Genomic DNA, 12846 nt, shown 5'->3' on the forward strand with positions numbered 1-12846 from the left:
AGAGGCGGCTAAGCTCTCTGACCCACGTCTTCTCAGGTGCACTGTCTCTTCTCCTCCACCTTTTTCCAGCATGATGGCTCTCCTCCCTTCTTCCTCTGTTCCTTGCCCAGGAATCCTAAAAGTCCCTCCTATGTTCTGCCCAGCTACTAGCTGCTGGCAACTTTATTTTCCAATAAAAACCAACTGGGGCAGGGTCCCTCCCTCAGTATCTTGCGGACCTGTGGATTCTCTTGCAATTTTGGGGACCCAAATTACCATAATATAAGCAGCATTAGACCAACCCCCCAATTTACATATATGCATGCAACAACAACACACATGCACAAAACCTGTTGAGTCCATTTAATGTTGTACGTATGTTTTCAGGGCTGACCATTTGGCGTTGGACTACTTGTATTGGTGGACTACCTTTACTGCTTCTCGCTTTACCCCGCTGTCTGTATTTCTTTGTGTGTGGTTGAGGTCCAGCATGTGTTTGATTAGTGATTAATATGGAGTGTGCAGCCCACTGCAGATGGTAGGCCGGGGCTGTATATAAGAGGTAGGCTAGCAAGCCAGGGGAAGCAGGGCAGTAAAGCAGCATCCTTTCATGGCCTGTGCTTGAGTTCCTGCCTCCAGGTTTCTGCCTGGCTACCTGTCCTGACTTCCTTTAGTGATGGACTGTGATGTGGAACTGAAAGCCAAGTAAACCCTTTGCATTTCAAGTTGCTTTAGGTAGGTATTTTATTACTGCAACAGAGAAGCATTTTGAGACATGCTTTCTCTGTGTAGCCCTGGCTGTTCTGGAACTTGTTCTGTAGAACAGGCTGCCTCTGCCATTCCAGTGCTGGGATGTAAGGTGTGTTCTTGACACTGGGATTCTTGTCATTTAGGCTAGACATACATGTACTGTGTAGCTAAGATTGGTCTTGAATTTGCTGATCTGCCTGCTCCTACTTACCAAGTGCTAGGATTACAGTTTTGTTCCATCCAGCTTCCTCGTTTGTTCCTAGTTGGAAATTTCTAATATTATCTTTTAATGGTATAGGTTTTTATATGTCTTTTAAAAATGGTTAAAGTTTTTATTATTAGTGTAGGGTATATTGCTATTTATAACTACTATAACTGTGTTGTTATATATATATATATATATATACTTCTTTCTTGGAAAGGAAGAATACTAACCTATTTTCTCTAGCAATAAGCTGTTAGAGGCCAGGGCCTTCTAAGAAGCAGAGTATCTGGTGACCTAAGCCTGGGATACTTACTGTATTGAGTCCTTTGATTCTTGATTTTATAATATATGGTGGTGTAGCCAACATCTTGATGCATGTGTTTTTCTCATGTAAAAGCACGGAAAAGCTATTACAGTATTTTTAGTTTGAATGTTGTGCTCAGTAGAGAAATAGCACTCTTCATATACTGACTTTGAATGAAACTGCCTTACACAAATTCTAATAACAAAATGGCTTTGCAGATACACTGGCTGGCTGTGAATGGGAGGACAGAGCTCCTCCATGACCTCGTGCAACACGTCACAGATGTGGATGTGGAGGATGCCATGGGGCAGACAGCGCTACACGTAGCCTGCCAGAACGGGCACAAAACGGTAAAGTTCTCCATGAAGATGTTAAGGGAGTGCATGTATTGTTTTAAAAGTGTTTGAATTCATGATAAGACTTATTTTCCATATTTGGGAAAATGCTACATTATAGTGAAATACTGTTTTCTATTTTGTATGGACTTGTGATGAGCATTCTATCTGGGCAGAGGGAATAGTAAATAGTGCTTTTGCCTTTGTTCAAAATAGTTATAATTTTGATGTTATTTCTGATTCTAGTTTAAATAAATGACTACATTTTAAAATCAGTGTGTCTTTACATGTATTTTAAGCAATTATGTTTAATATCAGTTTTAACAAGTATCACAACATTTTTATTAAGTATCGGTAAGGCGAATATTGATACTGCTTTTTAATGTTTTCAGTTGGGTTATCATAGTTGTTTTCTCCACATGATGGAAGTAACTTTCTGTCGGCACATTTCTTTTGCTTTTTTGTTGTTCTTATTTTTCTACCTCCCTTCCATCCTTATTCCACCCTAATTCCAACCCTCAGCACTAGGCAGGAGAGAAAGAAGGCTAGCCGGAAAGGGGTTGTGGGTCTCTGTTGGCCAACAAAATAGACCACGACTTCCTGCTGATTAGGAGAGTTAGGTTCCTGGGGCAAGTCCAGTCTTTGTCTTCATGGTATCTCCAACTTCCTTCTTTTGTCAAACTGTGACAGCAGCAACCAGGAGCTGCAGGACATCAGCCTTCATAGGCACTCTCCAGAGTCCCCAGAATTTAACTATCTGCAGCTGGCAAAAATCACACTTCTGCTAGTGACCTAATTCATGAGGCAAGTTTTATTCACTGCTGTGAAGCAGCCTTTTATCTCATACCTGAGATTAAAACAAAATCATATTCATACAACATTACTGGGCTCATAAAGGAACCAAAGTTGTCAGTAGTTTGTTAGATTTCTGTAACCCTGCCTTTGTCCCGAGATGTTACTTTCCTGTCACTGTCATGTAGACAGTTAACGTGGTGATAGCTTTTTCATTAGGAGATTGCTGCTTTGTATAAAGATGGAGAGCATAAGGTCTTAGATTGCCTTTCTGACTTACTGTATTTCCTATTCTGTTTTTGTTGGTTTTTCTTTCACATTTAATCTTGATGATAGAATATAATCTCTTTATTTGCTAAGTAACCATAACAATACCAAAATGAGCTGAAAACAAAAGTCATTATCAGTAACAAAAAAGTGCTTATTTGTCCATGTGCATATAGGTACATACTTTTATTTATTTTATTTTTTGAGACAGGGACTCACTATGTGGCTCTGGCTGATAGGGAGCTCCCTCTGTAGACGAGGCTGATCTTGAATTTACAGTAATTACCTTTGTCTCTTGAGTGGTGGAATTACAGGTGTGACCACATGTTCAGTTTACACAGTGGTAACCTCTCAGTCTCGTCTATTTTGTAAGGCAGTATTGGGATTTAGATCTCTCTCTCTCTCTCTCTCTCTCTCTTTCTCTCTCTCTCTGTGTGTGTGTGTGTGTGTGTGTGTGTGTGCGCGCGCGCGCGCCCGCACAGCCTTGAGTGTTACTCCTTAAGCTACCATCCTCTATATTCTTTTTTTTCATTGGCCTGAAATTCATTGAATCGCTGAGACTGGCTGGCTTTTCAGCCCAAGTGATCTGCCTGTCCCTGCTTCCCAAGAGCATGGATTGCAAGCTGTGTCACCTCAACCATTTGTTTTTCATAGTATACTGGCCTCCTTTAAGACGGTGAGGCCCAGGTTGATTTGTGTTTTGTAAGGGCTGGGGAAGAGGGATGTAAGACCTTTTCTCTTTCTTGAAATGTTTCCTGAACACCTCCATTCCTCTGAAGACTTTGTTTTGTTTTTATCATTTTAAAGAGATGCAGGCATTTCCTTTTTTAGTTCTTGTTTTTCTCTGTATAGCCCTGGCCATCCTGGAGTTCACTCCATAGACCAAGCTGGCCTCTGACTGAGAAATCGCCTGCCTCTGCCTCCTGCATGCTGGGGCTAGCTAAAGTTGTGTACTACCACCACCTGGCCCAAGCATTTTCAAGTAGTATTTCTTCTTACTAGTTTATCATTTCTTTCATTCTTTCATCAATATTATTGGATTTTAAAAATAGTATATATGAATAAAATGAAGTGTCTTAATTTGAGTGACTCAGCTTTCTCCCCTTCCTTTGTGACACCAAAGCTCAAATGCAAGGCCTCATACATGTAGTGCTCATTGCTTGAGCTGTATGCCCAGTCACAGTGAGCTAGGGTCTACAGGAACTTACTGCATATTAGAAAGTGAGTTACTGATAGCTCCCAAGAGATAGGAAAATGATACATGGAATGTTACTTGCTAATACTTACAGTTCTTAAATTTGTACAGGAACTGCACGTTACAATTGGAAGTAATCACAGAAGCTAACTTTGGCTGTTTGAAGCTAATATAAAACAAGATTTAATAAGAAAACATTGGTGGCTGTCCTGGAACTTGCTTTGTAGACCAGGCTGGCCTTGAACATACAGAGGTCCAATTACCTCTGCCTCATCAGCACTGGGATTACAGGCCTGTGCCACACTGCACATGGCTAATGTATTTGTATTTTATAGAACAAAATATAAAACTTTAAGGGATAAAGAAACTGTGGTAAAAATCTCTTTAAAAATCTTACCAGTTATTTCAAATTAAAGACACTAAAATCATAATTTAAAGAAAGCCACTGAAATTTGCTGTAACTTTATTTTAGAGTAAATCTCAGGAGTTTATGAAAAGATTTTGAACGAATGCCCAAGAACTCAAAAGCCTTGTGGAATTTGCAAATAAATATATATTCTTGCCTTTTTGACAAGAAATACTTTTTCAGATTCATACTAATTTTCTAGAAGATAAAAGAATTGGAAAATAGGTTCCTTCTTTTCATGATTAAGAATTTGGGCTGAAGTTGAGTTGGCTCAGTGGTCAGGCACAAAGCCTTGGATTTGGTTCTTAGCTCCAAGGGGGCAAAAAAAGAAATTGGCTATACTTTGTTATGGTTACCTACAGTAACCATAAGCAGTATAGCTGCTGCTTTACTGAGGGTAGGTAGTGAAGTTTCTTTATCTGACTAGAAGAAAGTGCTTGGAGGCAGTGCATTTTGGCTTTTGTTGTTTGCTCTTTAACTTCATTGTTAGAAATAATAGATCCTTGTCCACACACAAACAGAATTTACTAAGATTTTTTTTGGCCAAGTATTGAACTTACTTTTTGGTACATTTTTTCTTGTTATCTTTAAGATTTATAAATGTGCAGGAGTGCCATAAATGATAGATTGGTGAACTTGGATTCAGAAAACTCATGAACTGTCAGTCTGAATATACATGTTATATTACATTGAGGGTTAAACTCCAAACTGTAACTTAGTTCATAATAAGTTCTACTTTTAAAAGAGTAATTTTTAATCCCTAAATTTATACAACTTAATATGTAAAGCTTCCCAAGCATTATAAAACTGCAGTTGAACACTTGTTTGGGTAGATTTATATTAAATCTTAAAAACACTGTGTGCCGCTGTTGCTGTACGGTTGCACTTACAGACTTGCTGGGAACAATGGCCACTTCTGTTCTGTTTGTTCTCTTGGTATCTTAAGCCCACTTCAAGTTTTCCTCTAGTTACCTACACAATTGTAAAACATTAATCCAATTGTGCCTTGAGGCATACAGGTAAACAGGCAGATGTTTCAGAATATATTTTTATGTTCAGAGTGATTTTATTTATTCCAGTGCTTCTGGAAAATGTGAACAGATGATAAAAATACCTCCTGATTCTTGTTTTCCTAACACCATAGTGACTAGTAATGATTTTTGTAGGCTGTCACATAACAGGCCAGAGTCTAGAGGTTTAGAGGGTAGGCTTGTACGGAAGCTATGCAACTCATCATTCAGAACGAAGCTGGCAATCTTTCTTTACATATAAATTACTTTTCTTCGTTGTAATTCATCATTCAAACTATTTAATAAAAAGGATGCTTCTTCTGGGCGGTGGCGGCTCACACCTTTAATCTCAGCCCTTGGGAGGCAGAGGCAGTTGTTGGTGGTCCAAGAGTCACCCCACAAACCTCACGTATCTCAGTCAGACAGGGATAGTTTATTTAGCATTCGCCCCAGGACTGACTGATGATGCCACAGACCAGACTCAGGGATTGACTGTGACCACGAGCCAAAATCCGGCAGAGCTTTAAAGCCTGAAATTGACAAACATCTGTGCCAAGTTATTCTACCAGTCAGGATCTAGGAATAGGGGACTTCCTTAGGAACATGCGTTGTTGTGTGAAATATTAAAAATCAAACCAGCTAGTGCTGGCATTGGCAGGTTCTCACTGTTGATCTCATATTCCAGAAACTGAATGGAACCACCAGCCTTGCGGTTGCATATCACAATACTCTTTTTTTTTTCCTTATAAAAAACAACATTTAATTGGGGCTGGCTTACAGGCTCAGAGGTTCAGTCCCTTATCATCAAGGTGAGAGCATGGCAGCATCCAGGCAGGCATGGCGCAGGCAGAGCTGAGAGTTCTGTCTTCATCCAAAGGCTGCTAGTGGAAGACTACCTAGGCTGAGAGAATTAAGCCCATACCCACAGTGACACACCTACTCCAACCAGGTCACACCTATTCCAACAAGGCCACAACTCCAAATGGTGTCATTTCCTGGTCCAAGAATATACAAACCGTCACATTCCACTCCCTGGCCCCCATAGACTTGTCCAAACACATGAGTCTGGGGTGGGGGGGGGCATACTTAAACATAGTGTAATGCAAAATGCAAAATCAAGACTCTTAAAGCTTAATTAACCAATCAGATTTATGTATCAATAATATCACAATTTACAAGAAGCCAGTACAATAATTTCAGAACCAATTGATAATGATAAAAAGCTTTATCCCAATTAATCTAACCTTATAATACCACAACTATTTGTGGCTGGTAAACGCCATGTGGGTTCATATCCGCTGCCATCTTCCTTTCCCCCCTATCCTGAGATGCTCCCTGTCTCTGCAACTCTTAGTTCCACCTCCCTTTTCTCTGTCCAATCACAGGCCTCTGCTACACTAATGTAATTGGACAGGGAAAATCCTGCAACAAACATGTTTTTGTGGTACATTTATCCTATTCACATTGGTTTGGGTATCCAATTGTGGCAAGGCACTTGCTTTGCCTAACATTCATGTCTTGCCTACCAGGATAGGATTTGTTTAACATTCATGTCTTATGTTGCCAACTGGGATGTCAGTTATCCATGTACATGACCTTTTTGCCAAATAGTGTGTCAATTCCCAGGGAGGTCTTGGGAACTTAAAACTCTACCTGACCCCTACTCAAAATGGAAGTCTTACTCCAGATGGCTTCTTACATTGGTGCAAGTGTCTTTCTTCAGTTGGGGTCCATCCCACAACCAGCTTCTAAAAGCAAACTCCATAAAAGCTCATGTGCAGCGCAGGAAGTGCTGCTGGGTGGTTGGTTCAGGTCCAAGCTTTGTATGGCTAACTGACCTCTTGTGATTGATCTCAAAGAACACCAAATCACAGAACATAACAGAATATGCAATCAACTCAGGCATGAGAAAGTTTCCTAGTAATAGCAGTAACAGTATGCGAAGGTTAGCTAGACATGCAACACTTATCTAGGCCTTACCGGCAGTCAGATCTCTTGAGTTCAGGGCCAGCCTGGTCTACAGAGTGAGTTCCAGGACTGCTAGGGCTACACAGAGAAACCCTGTCTTGAAAAATAAAAATAGGAGGATGCTTTTAAGGTGGTTTTATTCACTTTTTGTAAATGATACTATAGCTTGGACGTTTGTGCACAGCTTTACTGTTTTACAATCTAATCAGTGTCATTCTGAGAGTTGGCAGTGATAAAGCAGAGCTCTTTGGGATTTCTGTGAATTGTAGTTTGGCGGTATATTGGGTACAGGTGGTCTCATTACCACTTTCAGTTAGCTGAGATTACATGTTAGTGTTCTACTTAGGGTTCTTGGAAGATTATGATCTGTTAAAAATGTGTTGTTGGTTTTTTTTTTTTGGTTGTTTTGTTTTCTTTGTGTTTGTTTGTTTTTAAGGATCTTTTACCATGTGAAAATCTTTCTATAAAAAGAAGGGATCTATGTTTGTAGGAATTCAGGACTTCTAGCAGAATTTTTTTTTTTTTTTTTTTACTTTGGGTCTTACCATGTCTGCCTCATGTTCTGGAAATCACTATGTGGTCTGGGCTGGCCTTGAACTTCCCAGCAAAATTTTGATTTTAAAAACAAAGTTGGTATGTATGTGTGTGCGTGAGAGCATGAGTTGTGTATGTGTGTGTGCCTGAGAACATGAGTTGTGTATGTGTGTGTGCATGAGAACATGAGTTGTGTATGTGTGTGTGCATGAGAACATGAGTTGTGTATGTGTGTGCATGAGAATGTGAGGTGTGTATATGTGTGCACATGAGAACGTGAGCTGTGTATGTGTGTGCATGAGAACATGAGTTGTGTATATGTGTGTGCATGAGAACATGAGTTGTGTATGTGTGTGCATGAGAATGTGAGGTGTGTATATGTGTGCGCATGAGAACATGAGTTGTGTATGTGTGTGCATGAGAACATGAGTTGTGTATGTGTGTGTACATGAGAACATGAGTTGTGTATGTGTGTGTGCATGAGAACATGAGTTGTGTATGTGTGCGCATGAGATCATGAGTTGTGTATGTGTGTGCATGAGAACATGAGTTGTGTATGTGTGTGCATGAGAATGTGAGGTGTGTATATGTGTGCCCATGAGAACATAAGTTGTATATGTGTGTGCATGAGAACATGAGTTGTGTATGTGTGTGCACATGAGATCATGAGTCATGTATTTGTGTGGATGAGATCATGAGTTGTGTATGTGTGTGCATGAGAACATGATGTGTGTATGTTTGTGCATGAGAACATGAGTTGTGTATGTGTGTGCATGAGAACATGAGATGTGTATGTGTGTGTACATGAGAACATGAGTTGTGTATGTGTGTGTGCATGAGAACGTGAGGTGTGTATGTGTGCCCATGAGAACGTGAGTTGTGTATGTGTGTGTATGAGAACGTGAGTTGTGTATGTGTGCGCATGAGAACATGAGTTGTGTATGTGTGTGCATGAGAACATGAGTTGTGTATGTGTGTGCGCATGAGAACATGAGTTGTGTATGTGTGTGCATGAGAATGTGAGGTGTATATATGTATGCATGAGAACATGAGCTGTGTATGTGTGTGCATGAGAACATGAGTTGTGTATGTGTGTGCATGAGAACATGATGTGTGTATGTTTGTGCATGAGAACATGAGTTGTGTATTGTGTTGTGCATGAGAACATGATGTGTGTATGTTTGTGCATGAGAACATGAGTTGGGTATGTGTGTGCATGAGAACATGAGTTGTGTATGTGGATGTGCATGAGAACATGAGTTGTGTGTGTGTGTGTGCATGAGAACATGAGCTGTGTATGTGTGTGCATGAGAACATGAGTTGTGTATGTGTGTGCATGAGAACATGAGTTGTGTATGTTTGTGCATGAGAACATGAGTTGTGTATGTGTGTGCATGAGAACATGAGTTGTGTATGTGTGTGCATGAGAATGTGAGGTGTGTATATGTGTGCCCATGAGAACATAAGTTGTATATGTGTGTGCATGAGAACATGAGTTGTGTATGTGTGTGCACATGAGATCATGAGTCATGTATTTGTGTGGATGAGATCATGAGTTGTGTATGTGTGTGCATGAGAACATGATGTGTGTATGTTTGTGCATGAGAACATGAGTTGTGTATGTGTGTGCATGAGAACATGAGATGTGTATGTGTGTGTACATGAGAACATGAGTTGTGTATGTGTGTGTGCATGAGAACGTGAGGTGTGTATGTGTGCCCATGAGAACGTGAGTTGTGTATGTGTGTGTATGAGAACGTGAGTTGTGTATGTGTGCGCATGAGAACATGAGTTGTGTATGTGTGTGCATGAGAACATGAGTTGTGTATGTGTGTGCGCATGAGAACATGAGTTGTGTATGTGTGTGCATGAGAATGTGAGGTGTATATATGTATGCATGAGAACATGAGCTGTGTATGTGTGTGCATGAGAACATGAGTTGTGTATGTGTGTGCATGAGAACATGATGTGTGTATGTTTGTGCATGAGAACATGAGTTGTGTATGTGTGTGCATGAGAACATGATGTGTGTATGTTTGTGCATGAGAACATGAGTTGGGTATGTGTGTGCATGAGAACATGAGTTGTGTATGTGGATGTGCATGAGAACATGAGTTGTGTGTGTGTGTGTGCATGAGAACATGAGCTGTGTATGTGTGTGCATGAGAACATGAGTTGTGTATGTGTGTGCATGAGAACATGAGTTGTGTATGTTTGTGCATGAGAACATGAGTTGTGTATGTGTGTGTGCATGAGAACATGAGTTGTGTATGTGTGTGCATGAGAACATGATGTGTGTATGTTTGTGCATGAGAACATGAGTTGTGTATGTGTGCGCATGAGAACGTGAGGTGTGTATATATGTGCGCATGAGAACATGAGTTGTGTATGTGTGTGCATGAGAACATGAGTTGTGTATATGTGTGCGCATGAGAACATGAGTTGTGTATGTGTGTGCATGAGAACATGAGTTGTGTATGTGTGTGCATGAGAACATGAGTTGTGTATGTGTGTGCATGAGAACATGAGTTGTGTATGTGTGTGCATGAGAACATGAGTTGTGTATGTGTGTGCGCATGAGAACATGAGTTGTGTATGTGTGTGCATGAGAATGTGAGGTGTATATATGTATGCATGAGAACATGAGCTGTGTATGTGTGTGCATGAGAACATGAGTTGTGTATGTGTGTGCATGAGAACATGATGTGTGTATGTTTGTGCATGAGAACATGAGTTGTGTATGTGTGTGTGCATGAGAACATGAGTTGTGTATGTGTGTGCATGAGAATGTGAGGTGTATATATGTATGCATGAGAACATGAGCTGTGTATGTGTGTGCATGAGAACATGAGTTGTGTATGTGTGTGCATGAGAACATGATGTGTGTATGTTTGTGCATGAGAACATGAGTTGTGTATGTGTGTGTGCATGAGAACATGAGTTGTGTATGTGTGTGCATGAGAACGTGAGGTGTGTATATGTGTGCGCATGGGAACATGAGTTGTGTATGTGTGTGTGCATGAGATCATGAGTTGTGTATGTGTGCGCATGAGAACATGAGTTGTGTATGTGTGTGCATGAGAACGTGAGGTGTGTATGTGTGCCCATGAGAACGTGAGTTGTGTATGTGTGTGCATGAGAACATGAGTTGTGTATGTGTGTGCACATGAGATCATGAGTCGTGTATGTGTGTGGATGAGATCATGAGTTGTGTATGTGTGTGCATGAGAACATGATGTGTGTATGTTTGTGCATGAGATCATGAGTTGTGTATGTGTGTGTGCATGAGAACATAAGTTGTGTATGTGTGTGCACATGAGAACATGAGTTGTGTATGTGTGTGCATGAGAATGTGAGGTGTATATATATGTGTGCATGAGAACATGAGCTGTGTATGTGTGTGCATGAGAACATGAGTTGTGTGTGTGTGTGCATGAGAACATGAGCTGTGTATGTGTGTGCATGAGAACATGAGTTGTGTATGTGTGCGCATGAGAATGTGAGGTGTGTATATGTGTGCATGAGAACATGAGTTCTAGGAATTGAACTCGGGTTATCAGGATGCATGTCCAGGACGTTATCCACTGAGCCATCTCTCTGTCCCTGAATATCTCAACGTTTTAAAGCGCTTACTTGCTGTTGTAATTTCGACACACAAAAATGACTTCAGTTTAGTACAGTTTTTAAAGTTATATTTGTTAAATTAACTTTAAAATGTATGGGTACCCCCATACCCATGTACATATGATTAGAACTAGTTAGACTCAGTGGTTATATTTAAAAAAGAAAAAGAAAAAAGAAGATATGATGTTGGAGGGGATTATGGACAGGAAGAGTACAGATTATTATGATCAAAATTCATTGTGTACATGGATGAAATTTATATTTTAAAAATGTATAGGTAATCATTAGATATTTATGTTGATATGTTTTTAGTTGTTTATGTTTTATTGTGAGCTGCTGAACTTATTATTATTTTTTATTTTTTGAGACATGTAGCTCTGGCTGTCCTGGAGCTTACTGTAGGTCAGGCTGACCTTGAGCTCAAACCTCGAACTCAGAGATCCTCTTCCCTTGGCCTCCCAAGTGCTGGACTAAAGGCATGTGCCACTACCACCTGGCTCTGAACTTAGTTTTTTAAACAAGTAAACAAGAAGCTGTGTAATGTGAAAATGAGAAATTATGATCATCATTGCAAATTGCAGCTACATGTTTTAGACCTTTTATGGCTTATAGCTCAATACAGACAGTTTTCATGAAGGTGCTTGCACGTAGAGTTTCAAGGCAAGGCACTCTAAAATAAATGAAAGAGAATTCTGATTTATTTTCTGGGTAAAACTGATCAGCACTTATCGTGCTATGTGTTATTTGTTTGTTATATCTTAGTCTCTCTTTCCTCGGTGTAATATAAACTCATGAAAAGGGTTTTAGCTGGGCGTGTTGACACACAGCTTTAATTCCAGTGTGCAGGATGTAGAGGCAGGAGGATCTGGAGTTTGAGGCCAGTCTGGGTTGCATAGTGAGAACCTGTCTCAAAAGATGGCATTGTGTCCTTTTTTTTTTTTTTTTTTTCTTGTATCTCTGGTATTTAAAATAGTTTATACTGTGGCTTCACTTTTTTTTTTTTGAGGGTATGTATTTTTATGTGTGTATGTGTGTGTGTGTGTGAGTGTGTGTGTGTGTGTGTGTGTACACCTGTGTACGCGTGTGTGCTTGCGTGCCTGCATGCCTGAAGTTGGGGTTAGGTAATCTTCTTTAATCACTATTCATGAGGCAGGGTCTTGTGTTGAATCTGGACCTGCTGATGATGCCAGTCTAGCTGTCTAGTTGGCCACTTTGCCTCGGGAGTCCCACATCTAACTGCTGACTGCTGACATTCAGGTAGCTGCTATGCACTTTTGTTTGGGTTTTAGGGAATTACAACTTGCTTAGCAAGAACTTTATCCACTGAGCCATCTCTCTAATCCCTAGCAGGGTTTGTTAAATTCTATTTACAACGTCTTTTCAAAAGTGTGAGAAAGTTTTATATAACCTCTGGCATATCATTACATAAAACAGTTTTTCAGAATTGATCAACATATTTTGTATTATAACCAATGTT

The 12846-nt window shown here is 40.1% G+C and overlaps 1 protein-coding gene across 13 annotated transcripts in view; it reads left to right on the forward strand.

Annotated features, from left to right (window-relative positions):
* The window catches only part of Hace1 (HECT domain and ankyrin repeat containing, E3 ubiquitin protein ligase 1), a 134532-nt gene that overhangs the window by 39228 nt on the left and 82458 nt on the right, over positions 1 to 12846 (forward strand). For all 13 annotated transcript variants that reach the window (XR_380058.4, XR_380059.3, XR_003948642.1 and 10 more), the window contains one exon: positions 1457 to 1588. Coding sequence is in view for 8 of the 13 variants with exons in the window: in XM_006512634.4 (XP_006512697.1) it covers positions 1457 to 1588 (132 nt within the window). In the remaining 5 variants the exon portion in view is untranslated. The remainder of the gene's footprint in view (positions 1 to 1456; positions 1589 to 12846) is intronic.

Source organism: Mus musculus, chromosome 10, assembly GCF_000001635.26.
Source record: "Mus musculus strain C57BL/6J chromosome 10, GRCm38.p6 C57BL/6J".
NCBI lineage: Eukaryota > Metazoa > Chordata > Mammalia > Rodentia > Muridae > Mus > Mus musculus.